This window comes from Nothobranchius furzeri, chromosome 3, assembly GCF_043380555.1.
Source record: "Nothobranchius furzeri strain GRZ-AD chromosome 3, NfurGRZ-RIMD1, whole genome shotgun sequence".
Lineage (NCBI taxonomy): Eukaryota > Metazoa > Chordata > Actinopteri > Cyprinodontiformes > Nothobranchiidae > Nothobranchius > Nothobranchius furzeri.
Window position 1 is genome coordinate 68,515,979 of NC_091743.1, and position 14,970 is coordinate 68,530,948.

At 44.2% G+C, this 14,970-nt stretch overlaps 3 protein-coding genes across 4 annotated transcripts in view; 1 reads left to right on the forward strand and 2 right to left on the reverse strand.

The window, feature by feature from the left end:
• Positions 1-183, forward strand: part of LOC107385103 (transmembrane protein 43) — a 5,156-nt gene extending 4,973 nt beyond the window's left edge. Inside the window, exon 12 of the mRNA XM_015958733.3 lies at positions 1-183. This exon is cut by the window's left edge and continues 640 nt beyond it. The gene's annotated coding sequence lies outside the window, so the exon portion shown is untranslated.
• Positions 184-1,032: 849 nt separating this feature from the next.
• Positions 1,033-4,428, reverse strand: LOC107385104 (rho-related GTP-binding protein RhoA-B). Of its 2 annotated transcripts, none has more exons than XM_015958734.3 (5): positions 4,318-4,428; positions 3,243-3,400; positions 1,958-2,078; positions 1,370-1,500; positions 1,033-1,290 (listed from the first exon to the last, which is right to left on the reverse strand). In XM_015958734.3, the coding sequence occupies exons 2-5, from the start codon at positions 3,396-3,398 to the stop codon at positions 1,117-1,119; spliced, it is 582 nt and encodes a 193-aa protein (XP_015814220.1). In that variant the 5' UTR covers positions 3,399-3,400; positions 4,318-4,428; the 3' UTR covers positions 1,033-1,116. The 2 variants fall into 2 exon arrangements, with proteins under 2 accessions (XP_015814220.1, XP_070406037.1); XM_070549936.1 differs by lacking the exon at positions 4,318-4,428 and adding an exon at positions 3,506-3,606.
• Positions 4,429-7,739: 3,311 nt separating this feature from the next.
• Positions 7,740-14,036, reverse strand: LOC107385101 (cytokine-inducible SH2-containing protein). The gene is made up of 3 exons (XM_015958731.3): positions 13,857-14,036; positions 12,825-12,981; positions 7,740-8,397 (listed from the first exon to the last, which is right to left on the reverse strand). The coding sequence occupies exons 2-3, from the start codon at positions 12,961-12,963 to the stop codon at positions 7,898-7,900; spliced, it is 639 nt and encodes a 212-aa protein (XP_015814217.1). The 5' UTR covers positions 12,964-12,981; positions 13,857-14,036; the 3' UTR covers positions 7,740-7,897.
• Between the last annotated feature and the right edge of the window lie 934 nt (positions 14,037-14,970).

Genomic DNA, 14,970 nt, shown 5'->3' on the forward strand with positions numbered 1-14,970 from the left:
ATCGGTTTCTGCTTCACCAGTAACGCTTGAAGGCTTTGTGTGTTTATGTTTACAATACAGCTGATCTGTAAAAAGGTCATGAGTCAGTGTGTGAAATGTAAATGTTAATAAAGTTTGTGTTTGAGGAACAAAATCTCAAACACCTGTGGGTTTCGACTGATAAATAAAAGCTTTTTCATTCTGTCTGATGGGTTTTAATTAGGATGAAGATGGAACAAAACAAACACTAGATTGTCCACCAGGGAGCACTGACACATTTATTTTTATCCAAATGAGAACTGTTACATAGAATTGCTCCTTCATCAAAAATGTCTTCAAAAACACATCTGTCAGGCTCCAATTACAACATCTGAAGAGTGGCTCTTATTTATCTGCAAATGCCCACCATATCTCCTAAGTGCACTTTGTCTTGCACCATGGCTGAGCTCAGAATCAAATGCAAAAAGACCTCAAACAAGCGACTCGCACTACGTTTTAACCCTAAACACATCCGGCTGGGAGCTTGCATACAATTTAGTTCCATATGTGAGCTTTGCTACAACTCAAGAGATTTAATTCAGTGTTTCTGAGGCAAGAGAAGATTTTCACATCAAACACTTTCAACAAAACCAGTTTCCAGTCATACAATTTGCATGTGATCATAATGCACCTACGATTGTTTCTGTTTACATCTCTACCAGGCACACACAGGCTTATTCGTCTTGATGTGTGCGTGAGTTTGAATGAGGAAAGTACGACCGGTCACAGTGTGCAGGTACTCCGCCCTAGTTGGCTGTGGACACATTCCTTCGATCAGCAGGCAGGTCTTAAGCACTTAACTGTAGTTGGCAAGCATGACACAACAGATCTCCTGGCTGACCTTTTCAATTACATACATGTTAAAGGTGGTTTCAGTATGGCAAACGTTACTCATGTTAAAAGTACAAAAAAGTATTTTCCATAACTTCAAAGTTGAATACTGACAACCTGACTACTTCTGCTTAAGACAAAACAGTAAAAGCATGACACCTTCAGTAAAAACGGGGGAGAACAGTCTTTTGTGTGGGTTTATTCAGGGGTAGGATTGACCTAATTCTCCCTCGCCCCCCTTGTAGGAAGCAGTCCTCACACTGCCATTTACAGTAGGTTGCATTTATTGCTCTTCTTCCCCCGCCTAGCCTGTAGTGCAGCCCTGGTGGCCATCTCGAACACTTCCCTCACACCATCCTTTGTTTTCGCAGAGCACTCCATGTATCCAAAGGCACCGATCCTGTTAGCCATGTCCCGTCCGTCTTCTGATTTCACTGGTTCCTAAACAGGAAGGGCAGAAAGACACTTTCAGAAACCTGACATCTTCATTAGCATGCCTGCATAGGATCTGGAGGTCTACCTGCTTCATTTTGGCCAGTTCTCTTCGAGTGTGATCATCGTTACGCAAGTCCTTCTTATTTCCCACCAGTATGATGGGAACGTTTGGACAGAAATGTTTCACCTCAGGGGTCCACTTCTCAGGGATGTTCTCTGAGTAGGAGGACAGAGAACACCAGCAGTTAGAACAGCTGTGTAGGCTCTGGGACCAACAAATATTATGGTGAAGAAACATCCTGTGCAGAAATAATCATTCTGTTTGTGTCTGTGTCACAGCAACAAGGACGGAGCTCAGTGACTTCATTTTTAAAGTAACAATTGAATCAAGTTGATTGAAATTTAAACATTCAAAAGTTGGGGAAAAAAAACATCCACTTGAACACAGCTGATTGCAAAATGTACATATTAAAAAAAGAAAATCAGCAAATCTGTTCTCCATTTTTGGACCCTGAGACAAAAAGCTGACTCAGACGGAGGACGGACGAGTCTCTAACACGGTAAATAAAGCTTTTACAAGTTTCTCGTCAAGAAAAAATGATCTGAACTCATTTTCAAACGGACAAAAATCAAAAGCTAAATGCATCGCTGCTATTTGATTTTTCCTACTTACCAAGACTGTCTGGGCTGTCGATGGAGAAGCACATAAGAATGACATCAGTGTCTGGATATGAGAGTGGGCGGAGCCTGTCATAATCCTCTTGACCTGCCGTATCCCACAGTGCTAATTCAACCTGCCAAGAGGTCAGAACACATCAGCTGCAAAATGACAGACCTTCCCCCGACACACACCTCTGTCAACAAATGAGTTTTGACCCAGTACAACCCCACACTGTCCACGACTCACAGCTAGTATTTTACATAGAACAGTGGAAGTGTATTCTTTAACCACTTTTTACTGCCAGTTGTTATTTTTTATTATTCTTCCTAGAAACCTCACATCAGCAAAGCTGAGTGATCCCAGTGCAGAAAAACATTGAGACCAATCGTAATTCTTCATCTTTCTTTAAATATTATGTCATGAGATCTGATGGTTGCTTTCTCCAAAATCTTACTTGGCAAAGGGGACAACAATTCCCTAAGAAAGGAAATGACATCATCACATATATTGAAAGCAGAACAGATTTCAGACAGCTGATTTGTTTAAACTGCCAGAATTTGGTTTTCTTACAAACACAAAACTAACAAATGTTGAATATAACTTTATTTTGAGAGCAAGCCTGGCCCTAATTCCCGATAACATTCCCTCATACCTTTTTCCAGAGTGCAATAGAGACCCTGACTAAACCACCTGATTCATATATCTAACCAGTGCAATATTTTGTATTTATAAATTGTAAATACTTTCTTAATGATAGTTCCTGTCTCTTCCCATTTTTATACCTCACACTGATTCAACAGTGCATTCTACTTTTTTTTTGTTCTTTTGTAAAAAAAAAAAAGTGTCAATGACATTAAAGATTTGACATGATGTCGCAGTGTATCTACACTGATAGGAATAATTCATGCTTTAGTAAATGCTATAATTTTCAAATCTATTCTAAGAACCTTCTTGGTGTCTAGTTGTATGAGATCGGGGTTCAAATCCAGGTCGGGTCAAGCCAAAGACTTTAAAAAAAATGGGACCCAATGCCTCCCCACAACTGCATCTCACCACTCCACACGGGGATTGGTCACATGTGGAAATGTAATTTCACCAGCGTGTGATGATGTCTAATGGGACTTTAACTTAAAGAATCCAGAAACTCAAGATGAGTACATTTAAATTGCTCTAATGTGAAGATCATCTATTATGAGTAATGTGTGATGAACACGGTCAGATGTCAGCTGCTGTTGTAAACAAACACCTTACATAACGGTGCTGGTTGGAAATGTGAGAGGAGAAAAATAATCCATACCTGCTTGGTATCAACTTCAATGTCAGCTACATAGTTCTCAAACACTGTGGGCACATAGACCTCAGGAAACTGGTCCTTACTGAAAACAATTAGCAGACAAGTCTTCCCGCAGGCTCCATCTCCCACTATGACCAGCTTTTTCCTGATTGCTGCCATGGCTGCAGAGGTGAGAAAGAAACGAGCAGAAGTTACAACAGGAGAACACGTTATCTATGTTAAACTGGGCGGGTCGCTTTATTGCACTGAGCCATTTTGCAACTTGCCTGTGCTGCGCCTCTGATAAACCGTGAGCAGCCCGCAATCTACAGCTGTGTTGACACAAACCCGAGCCCGTCTGAAACCAACACCCGGAGCTAACTATTTGACATTCTGTGACCACACAAACATCAGGGCCGTTCATGTAGCGTTCGGTTGCAAAAAAACACGAGCAGAGGCAAAACGAAGGACATAAAATTGTCATGAAAGGCTGATGTGTCTTTGATTTATCGCGAGTTGAGTTTTTAGTCAATTGAATAACCCTTTTTTCCCCACAATGAAACATTTCCGCTGCTTCTGACCCACCCCGGCTTCAAGCTTGACTAATTATTCCGTCTGACCCACTTTTGTATAAATTGCAGACCAGGTTTAACATGTAACTGCAAACATCAATCACCTGGTTTCTAGATTAAGAGGATCTGTTTACAAAAGGTTTAATGCTAGCAGGTGTGCTAGTTGGCTAATGGATTAAATAGCCTGTGTGCTAAGTTTTTATTTAAATTGGGCGATTCAAATGTGCTGAATGACACGTAAAATGTATTATTTATGTTTGTAATCAATATTTATTTTAAAAGAGCATTTCACTCGTTATTAATAAACCAAACACAATTTATCCCTCACCGGCACAGCTAGCGGGTTCGCCAAGCGTAGCTTAGCATAACGGAAGTCAAACAGTTTTATCGGTCCATTAGCTAGGTGGCTAGCATCGGCAAATCATCTTCAGAAAACATAAATTGACATACGAAACGGTTCCCGTCAAAACTTATTAATTATTCAAGGTAATAAAATAACACATAGCATGTAGGCACGTCAAACTTACCGAGTGAATGGTTAAGAATCTATTAAAGTGTAGTTTAGGCAGAGCTTTGTTAGCCTCTATTGCTACTGCCTGCTTGCGCTGATGCCTGGAGGATTAGCAAGAGTAAGAGACGGGGGGTGGGGACACAGAAACATAATAATAATAATAATAATAATAATAATAATCACAATAATCACAATAATAATAATAATAATTATTATTATTATTATTATTATTATTATGGTTTTTACCAGATTGTGACTGAATTCTGTAAATTTTGAGTATTTGACTAATTATCTGTCTGTTGTTTTTAGACTTTTTGCAGCATTTACTATACGTTCCATATATGAAAATATTTATGATCAAATCAGAATGTTTGATAATAATTCTAAATTCTAAATAAATAATTTCTCGCAAAAATCGATTTTAATGGCCTTGTAATTCTGCAAATGTTATTTAATCACTCCAAATTAGAATATTTTAGATAAGGTGTGTCAGCTACATTTCTATGCATTTTTATCTAATAAAACATAACTCAAGTGAGTATTTCTTTGGTCAGCTGCCATGCTGTTGACATGCCATATAAATAAACCTGGAGTCTGGTCACAGGGGCAGCAGCCTAAGCCGAGAGGCCCAGACTTCCCTCTCCCCAGCTATTGGGCCAACTATTCCGGGGGGATCCCAAGGCGTGGCCTGGCCAGCTGAGAGACATAGTCCCTCCAGCGTGTCCAGGGTTTTCTCTTGGGTCTCTTCCTAGAGAAGGCGTCCAGTAGGCATCTTGACCAGATGCCCGAGTCACCTCAACTGGCTCCTCTCGACGTGGAGTAGCAGCGGATCAACTCAGAGCCCCTCCCGGATGACTGAGCTTCTCACCCCATCTCTAAGGGAGAGCCCAGCCATCCTGTGGAGAAAACTCATTTTGGCCGTTGTATCCGTGATCTCGTTCTTTCGGTCACTACCCATAGCTCGTGACCAAAGGCAAGGGTAGGAACGTAGATCAGCTGGTAAATTGAGAACTTTGACTTCCGGCTCAGCTCTATCTTCATGACAACGGATCAGTACAGCACCCGCATCATTGCAGACGCAGCACCAATCCGCCTGTCAATCTCACGTTCCATCTTTCCCTCACTCGTGAACAAGACCCTGAGATACTTAAACTCCTCCACTTGAGGCAGGACCTCGTTCTTGACCTGGAGAAGGCATTCTACCCTTTTCTAATTTGAGAACATGGTCTCAGATTTAGAGGAGCTTATTCTCATCCCAGCCGCTTCACACTCGGCTGCGAATTGCTCCAGCGACAGCTGGAAATCACTGTCTGATGAAGGCAACAGGACCACATCATCTGCAAAAAGCAGAGACCCGATCCTTAGGTCACCAAAACAGATCCCCTCAACACCTTGGCTTTGCCTAGAATCCTGTCCATAAAAGTTATGAACAGAATCAGTGATAAAGGGCAGCCTTGGCGTAGTCCGACTCTCACCAGAAACAAGCTCGACTTACTGCTGGCAATGCAGACCAAGCTCTGACACCAGTCATACGAAGACCTAACAGCCCGTATCAAAGGGCCGTATGGTACACCATACTCCCTAAGTACCCCCCACATGACCCCCGGGGGACGCTGTTGAACACCTTCTCCAAATCCGCAAAACAAATGTAGATTAATTGGGCAAACTCCCACGCACCCTTCAAGATTTCCCTAAGGGCACAGAGCTGGTCCAGTGTTCCACAGCCAGGACAAAAACCACATTGTTCCTCCTGAATCCAAGGTTCAGCAATCCGACGGACCCTCCTCTCCAGAACCCCTGAATAGACCTTACTAGAGAGGCTCAGAAGTGTGATCCCTCTGTAGTTGGAACACATTCTGCGGTCCCCCTTTTCAAATAGGGGGACCAACACCCCAGTCTGCATCCAGTGGAACTGCCCCTGATGTCCACGCGATACTGCAGAACCGCATCAATCAACACAGCCGAACAATATCCAGAGCCGTTCTCATGTCATGTTGTAATTAATGTCTACAGGTTGCAAAATAACAGTCTTAGCTTATATGTATGTAAATAAAATTAATATTGTTAGGTTTTATGTTTTAGGTCACAGAACAAAGGTAAATAATCCTAATTTCCTTTTGAATGTGACTCATTTTCCAGTTTATAAAAATGCATTTTTAACTCAGACTTTCTGAGTGTCAGGTTGAATCAGGGACAAACAGAAATGTGTTATCGCTGCAGCAGTGTACTAATAGCTGCAGCTCTTACTCTAATCCTGGTAAGAGGCTTTCTCAGTGCTGCTCAGTTCCGATTCGTGGAAATGAACTCAGATGCATTTCCATGAAAAGTATATTTCCCCATTTATTTGAGTGTTGAAGTGGATGAACCATTGCAATTGAGCAAAAAGGGGAAAAAAAGGTTTCTTTCTGTAAAAAACAACCACGAACCCCTTCAGAGAATAACATTTATAGCAAATGTTCTTGTTTCTTTAAAGGTGAACTTTTTGTTTTAGCAATGAAATGAGAATTAAAGTAAATGCTTCCCTTCTTAAAAGACAATAATCCGATTTTAGATTCTCATTGACTGATTACAAAGTTCTTTATCTTTAATAAAACACAGTTTGCTGCAGAAACAGCCAGAGCCTCATCTTGTGTTGGCTTCAACTCTTTGGATTTGTATTCTAATGTGATTTAATTGAGAATGTTTAATAAAACCCAGAGATGCAGAACAAACAATAACACCAGGCTCTGTGATAACGTGAAAATGTAACGTGACGTTACAGCCATGTGACTAAAAATGCATCCCCATGTGTGGGAATCACTTTGGAAATATTAAAATATTCAAGCTCTTCATACTTATTTATCAAGTGAGTTGTACTGGAATAAAAACATTCATTCGTTAGCTTCATTTAGCTGGCTTATTATTGAAAAAAAAAGTCTGCATTAACTTATTGGCAATTAAAACTGCAGATTTAAGCTGCACAGTGGCACAGTGGCTAGTTCTGAACTTGAGGCCTTTGTGCATGGAGTTTGCATGTTCTCACTGTGCATGCGTGGGTTCTCCGGCTTCCTCCCACATTTCAAAAACATGACTCTCAGGTTGATTGGTTTCTCTCAATTGTCCTTAGGTGTATGTGTGTGATTGGTTGTTCGTCCTGTGTGTCTCTGTGTTGCCCTGTGATGGACTGGTAACCTGTCCAGGGTGTACCCCACCTGATTGCCCAGAGTTTGCTGGAGATAAGCACCAGCCCACCGTGACTCTGCATGGACAAGTGGGTGTAGACAATAGATGGAAGGATGGAACTGCAGATATACTTTAACCTTTCACAAGTTACTTAAAAAATACAGAAAACAAAACACATTTAACGTCATTGGCATTGCACATGTCACAGCTTAGCTATAAGGCAAACATTTAACACAATTCTCTTGTGCAGGATTAAGACTTGGCTCATATTCAGGAGCAATCAGGTAATACTGAGATTCATTAAACAGTTCTCTTCTGGACTGGAACTCTGCTGGTCAGGATCTGAGGCTGTCCCAGATCCACAGCATGTGGCTGTGGAGCATAACCCTGACCGTGTTCCTGTCTTGCTCTCTGTCCCCAACAGGCTGCCATCCTCATACAGAGAAAGGGTAGTTCTGTAGGAAGTGCAGCAGTGGTTTGGGGAGGGGCAGTTGGTCAGGGCAGGTAGTGTGTTTGTGGATGGTGAGCCGAGCCAGGTGTTGCAAAGAGGGAAAACCCTTGGAGCTGTGCAGAGGATGCGCCAGTTTCAGAGGGACTCCGCTGTCTTTGTCCCCAAGCTGTGCAGGATCTGGCTTTGTCTGAGGCTGAACTGAAGACGGGGCCTGTGTTGCCTGGCCTGAGACCATGTAGTGCTGGATGAGGCTCAGGACATCTGGGAAAGTCTGAAGGTGAGGCAGGTGAGAGGAGGTGGAGTCCAGCCAGAAGCAACCTTTGTTGTACTCGATGCGAACGCTAGTTGGTCCAAAGCGAGTCCTTACAGACAGGGCCAGCATGTACTGAGGGTGGCTGCTGTCCCGAACCAGGAACGTTCCTTCACACTTGGAAAGGAGGGCTTCCCGGGCCTCACTCGCTGAGATAGAACCCCAGTACCAACCTAAAAAAACAAACAAACAGGGCCTAAATTTGAGCTTTTACATTAATATTTGTGTTAAACATGAAGGCACTTGGACGGTAGGCACTTTTGAGATTAATATCTACAGTGGCGAACTCCTCCCATGTCCGGGTTTTTGCCTTGGTGACCACCCGAGTCGCGTTCCGCTTGGACTGCCGGTACCCGTCAGCTGCCTCTGGAGTCCTACAGGCCAAAAAGACTTGATAGGACTCTTTCTTCAGCTTGACAGCATCTCTAACCACCAGTGTCCACCAGCGGGTTCGGGGGTTGCCACCACGACAGGCACTGACGATCCGGCGACCACAGCTCTGGTCGGCCGCCTCAACAACGGAGGCACGGAACAGGGTCCATTCAGACTCAATGTTCCCCGTCTCCCCCGGAACATTTTGGAAGTTCTGTCGGAGGTGGGAAATGAAGCTCTTTCTGACAGGAGACTGCCAGACGTTCCCAGCAGAACCTTGCGATGCGTTTGGGCCTACCAGGTCTGACCGGCATCCTCCCCCACCATCTGGGCCAACTCACCACCAGGTAGTGGTCAGTTGACAGCTCCACCCCTCGCTTCACCCGAGTGTCCATCACATTTGGCCGAAGGTCAGATGAAACAACAACAAGTCGATCATTGAGCTGCAGCCTAAGATATCCTGGTACCAAGAGCACATATGGACACCTTTATGTCTGAAGATGGTGTTCATTATGGACAATCCATGACTGGCACAGAAGTCCAATAACAAAACACCACTCGAATTCAGATCAGGGGGGCCGTTCCTCCCAACCACACCTCTCCAGGTCTCACTGTCGTTGCCCACGTGAGCGTTAAAGTCCCCCAGCAGAACGAGGGAGTCACCGGAAGGAGCGCTCTCCAGCACCCCCTCCAAGGTCTCCAAAAAGGGTGGGTAGTCTGAACTGTAGTTTGGTGCATAAGCACAGACCACAGTCAGAACCCATCCCCCACACGTAGGCAGAAGGAGGCTACCCTCTCATTCACTGGGGTAAACCCCAACGTACAGGCACCAAGATGGGGGGGCAACTAATATGCCCACCCCTGCTCAGCGCCTCTCAGTGGGAGCAACTCCAGAGTGGTAGAAAGTCCAACCCATCTCAAGGAAACTGGTTCCAGAGCCAGAGCCATGCGTTGAGTTGAGTCCGACTATATCTAGTCGGAACCTCTCAACCTCACACACCAACTCAGGCTCCTTCCCCACCAGAGAGGTGACATTCCATGTGCCAAGAGACAGCTTCTGTAGCCGAGGATCAGGCAGCCAAAGTCCCCGCCCTCGGTTACCACCCGTCACACACTGCACCCAACCCCTTTGGCCCCTCCCACGAGTGGTGAGCCCATGGGAAAGGGGACCCACGTTTCTTCTTCGGGCTGTGCCTGGCCGGGCTCCATGTATCATGGTCTGCCTCAATCAGCAGGAGAGGAGACCTGGCAATCAGCTGTTTTTGTTGCAGGTGGGCGTGGCAACGAGCTCCAGCTGATCCTGATCCTGCTAATCAGAAGGCCAGGGGATTTAAGGAGCGGTGAGACACAACTCCAGTGCCAGTTGATACTCTCACCAAGGTAACTTCTAGCCCAGTATATCTCCTGAAATTCCTGAGAACTTGTCCTATGAAATCCTGTGTGTTCTTGTTCCAGTATCTCGCCTCATATCCTCTAACCACGCCTGGAGTTGTATTCCACGTCCCGCCGTTCAGGATCCTCTGGCCTCCACTCTCCATCGCTCGCCTGCCTGCCAACCTACACCCTGGACTCATACAACCATCTCCTGACCACCTCTAGCCTGGTGAACTAGACCAAATTCTTGCTTTGCAAAGTTTGGTCTAGGAACGCTCCACTGGAACCTCTGCAGCTCCAACAGCATTCTGGCTGGCCAATCACAGCTCTCTAGAGGGGTTTCAAACACATTAAGAGCTGTGATTGGTCCATAATGGTGGGCCAATCATAGTGCTCTATCTGCTTAGTGAACAAATCATAGAGCTTCATCCTCTTTGTGGGCCAATCAGGGCACTCTATGTGCCTGGTGGGTGGGATGATGCAACAGAGTGAAACAAGAGTATGGCTGTGATCGAGATGAGCTGGTTCTGCGCAGATTAGATCACCGGTGATCGGCGCGCAGTGCTTGCCGGTTAGATTTGTGTCCGACTTGACGCCGACTTGCTCTAACGTCAAGCCTACGTAGGCAACGATAACCTCGTGAGATCAAGGCAGCCGCAGATTTTGGAGCAAGGCGCTGCAGTTGCTCTCCCTCGGCTGCAAAACCTAGGGGATGACGGGAAACGCCTGTCATGAGCCGGGGTGAGTACTCCTCATTCACCTTAACATCTTTGAGTCTCTTGCCAGGAGAGGGAGTGCCCAGCTGTTCCTGATCAGCAATAGCGGGGTGGTTCCTGCTTAAGGGTTCAACGTCGGAAGATTGCCTCAGCTTGGTAGTACCCAGCCACTCGTGTTTTCTCTAGGATCTCTAGGATTAATTTTGCTAGTAATGTTTTTGCTCTAGGTATTTTTAGACTTTAGGATTTTACTACCTCCAGGAGCTGACTCAGGATTTATTCTCCCCTTCAGGATTCCTGTGTTTGATCTCTGGCCACTGAGCTTTTGGATACTCACCTCAGGACTCCTGGGTTTGGAAACTCAGAACCTCCAGGACCCTTTCACCGCTCTCCATAACTACTCTCCCAACATTTCGGCTCAGTGTCACCCATCCACCAGGGCGCCCTGCTTATCATCACCTGTGCTCCCTCTCCTGCGCTCTCCCCAGCTCTCAACCTGCTCCCTCCTCCAGCCAGCAACTCTCACCTTACCGTAAGATCATTTGAACTAACCTCGGACGAAAATGGACCTCAGGAAATAAATACATGCTCACCAGTGTTCTCCCTCCTCCGGACGCAGAGCTCCTGTATCTGCACCAGCCACTGACACTTCAGTGCATCTTCAGTTTCTTATTTTGTAAATAAACTATTTTATTTTTTACCCCCATCCTTGGTCTGTGCTGTGTTCTGCATGTCTTGGGTTAGGCTCCTTCCCCCAAACATGACAACGCCTGGCTCTCACCTGATCTAAGATCTTATTGGTTCACATTTTGATCCAAACATCCGGTGGTAGAACATGAAATGTTAGTTGGTCGTATGTATTCTGTAAATCTTATGTTGATGATGACAACTATATAGGCCATAAAGAGAAATGTGTTTTGTGTTCTTTTGTCACGTTTCCTATGAGCACACTAAACCTACAGCTGATAACCTTTACTTATTATTACAGTCATGTCTTCATATACAATATATGATATCCACAAGCACGTGAGGATGTGCTTCAGCTGCTAACAGGCACCAGAAGTAAAATAAATAATTAAACAAGTGTGAACGCTAACGCGATATCTTCAGCCATCGTCACCCGCGAGCTATACATGCAGGAAATTGTGTCCAACTTAAACGCCGGCTTTCAGCCACTCCCCCTGCTGCTTCTGTCTGCTCTCGTCTGTTTTCCAGGCGAGGCGCAGCTCAACTCGAACACGGCCTATGTCACATTCATTGTCCAGTAGAATGCGGAGATCATTTGAAAGACAATGGTAGAACCCGCCCCACAACCGAGAGCCGTCAATGGAGCGTTGACTAGACTAAATAATACATTTATTTAGTCTGGCTTGCCAGGCTAGACCACCTCCTCTTCAGTCAACGGTCCTCTCGCCTCTCCTCAACTGATCTTCACCCAGTCCACCACCGCTAAGCCCTGGTCTATGACCGTAAGAACAATTCTACCCAGAAATAGATTATTCTCTTGGTTCTCTGGTTCCGGTACAAGTTTCACAATTGTTTATTCTTTCATTTTAGATTCCAGTCCCGTCCTGTTCCTGTTTTTCTGGAGCAGCGCCTTTAGCTTTCCTTATCCTCAGTTAATACATCATTTTACTATTTTACTTATCTGTTTTTTCATGTGGTTCTTCATGTCCTGGGTTAAACAGCTTGCCCACAACATGACACCATGGGTGAAAGCCCAGCCGCCAGGCACTCGCTAATGTGCCCCACCTCCAGGCCTGGCTCCAGACGGGGGCCCCGGTGACCCACGTCCGGGCGAGGGAACACGGTTTCCATTCATATAATTCATCATTTGTAATTAAAATGAATGAGTTTGATAAGTGACCCACAATTGTATAGCACCTTTCAGAGTCAGAGGACTCCAAAGTGCTAAACACTACAGTGTATCATTTATGCATTCACGCTGAATGGAGAAGTGATACAGTGTACCGCCACAAGCTAAACACAAGGGCTGGTTTAGTGTGTCACATCAAAATTTTCTCCAGCCCCATCTGGCCTCCCTATGAAATCTTTTGGGCGGTGCCACTGAATGTAATATCCGACATTAACTAATGGATGCAAACTGTATTCAGATCAGTATGGATGCTTTGGTTTACCTGAAGCCTGAAGATACTGGAAGTTAGTGGAGATGCAGTGGAGGTCTTCTACAGGATCCCAGTGAGGAGGAGAGGGATGTGGGCAGCAGGAACTTTCTTGTTCCTCTTGGTGTAAAATGGTCACTGCCCGGGCAACCATTTCTTACCAACAGCAGACCTGCAGGGGTGGATTAAAAAAAAAAATCACATTCAGATGAGTTATCAAACCATTCTGGATGCAGTCCTAAAGTCTTCCAAAATTGTACTTAACATCAAAATTTGCTGAAACCAATATACTGACATTAATGCTTCTAAAATCAGCAGATTTTGTATAGAATGAAAATTATCAAAGCTGAATTTACGTTATTATTTACATACACCACACACAGTTACGCTACAATCACTGTCACGTGACTAAACAAATACACATCACCCCCGTCACCCTCTGAAACAAATAAACAAATGGAAAGGAGATGGAATAAATATTGGTTGTTAATATTGCCCCAGTTTTATTTATCGGACCAATGCCGACATGTTAAAAAATGACTAACATTGGCCGATATCGATGCCGATGCATCCCTAGTACATTTTTCTCAAAAAGATTCAAAACTTTACATTTAAAAAACTATTATGGATTTAAATCTAGTAAAATAGTTCAAAACATGCAAGAAAATGTAAAAATATTAAAAAATATTTTTAAAATACACACAAAAACTTTTTCTAGGCTTGGCTGCCTCTTATAGTGCTCAACCAGTGTTTATTTAATAAAGCGTAATATTGTTTAGGGATGGTAAAAAGTGCAGGGGACAAAAATTAGCTTAGGAAAAAGTGTGTGTGTGTGTGTGTGGGGGGGGGGGGGGCATGTCCCCCCCTGTACTCCCCCAAAAAACCTACGTCTATGCGTGCAGGATAACAACACGAGAATACATGCACTTTCAGACCCAAAACCTCTGGATTTGCGTGTAAACACCGAATAAACAACAAATCGGTGGTTACATTAAAAAAAAGACCAAAGAAAGAGGACACTGAAAAAGCAGTTTGAAATCTCCTTACCTCAAATCAGGAATAATCGAAACGACTGTGATCATTAAAAATAAGGAAAAACGAATTCTCAGTATAAATGTGTGTTAAAAACAGTCAATATGAACAGATCCGCTTGGTTTTTGTTGGAAATAGAGAAGAGCTCCTGTCGGCGCGTGAGAGGAGATAAAAGTGCGGCTCATTCAGCAGCAGAGCTGAAGCGGACTGACAGAGAGCTTCCTGGGAATCCGCTTCCAAGAAAGGTTTTGCGTTTCAGCGCCAGCAGTGACAGAAAAGGTCGCAGCCAGCGGATCATGGTGATCCGACACACACACACGCACGCACGCACACACACACCTTCCTGCATGAATGTCAACATAATCCACTTAAGACTCATTTCCTGTCAGTATGGATCATGTGATTATTTGTGACCCCTGCTGCTGCCTGCATAACTATGGGATATCACTCACATACATTTAAATTATACAGGCAGGAATAAGGCAATGCACTCACACTCAGGAAAATCGAGAAAATAATTTTATTGTGGAAGCGTGTGAAACAACAGCCCTCATGCTGGTCAGGCCTGGATGAAAGCTGCAGGTGACGTTTGATTTGAATTTGGACCTGATTTAATACACGCAAACATTCAGTTTTTTTTCTTTCTAATCTTCATTTAAACCTTAAAGGGGACATATTAGGCAAAAATCATATTTTACATCCTTTTGTGCTACCTCTATAAAATACCCTCACGTGAATAAAATCCAATCGTTTTCTGTCAGTGTTTGATTTTTGGAATTAAATGTCTAAAATAAGCCATTTCAAAAAGTCCTCATTTGTGATGTCATAAATGGAGAAATTACACTAGAACTGCCTCTCATGTGCAAGAGAGAGCTGCCACTGGAGGAGCAGCGGCTCTACTCTGAGCTCCTCACGGATACTGGAGCTTCTCAGCTTATAGCAGCTTGAGTGGGGGTGAGTGGGTGTAACCAGATGCAGCTTATTTTCTTAAAGTAACTGAGCCCTGAAACGGCTCATTCTGGAAGGTACTGAAACTGTCAAGAACAAAACTACTGAAATCACTTCATGTGGGAGGGATTTAGACTGAGAAGGCACACCATGCTGGCAAATCAGTGCAATACTGCAGCCG

Bases quoted from the DNA above. Each gene is read 5' to 3' on its own strand.
- LOC107385101 (XM_015958731.3), bottom strand. From the start codon at position 12,963: ATGGTTGCCCGGGCAGTGACCATTTTACACCAAGAGGAACAAGAAAGT. The intron at 8,398-12,824 runs GTAAACCAAAGC...TTGTTTTTTTAG, and splicing joins CCAGTATCTTCAGGCTTCAG to GTTGGTACTGGGGTTCTATC.
- LOC107385104 (XM_015958734.3), bottom strand. From the start codon at position 3,398: ATGGCAGCAATCAGGAAAAAGCTGGTCATAGTGGGAGATGGAGCCTGC. The intron at 2,079-3,242 runs GTATGGATTATT...ACCTCTTGGCAG, and splicing joins TTGAAGTTGATACCAAGCAG to GTTGAATTAGCACTGTGGGA. The intron at 1,501-1,957 runs GTAAGTAGGAAA...CCTCCTACTCAG, and splicing joins CGACAGCCCAGACAGTCTTG to AGAACATCCCTGAGAAGTGG.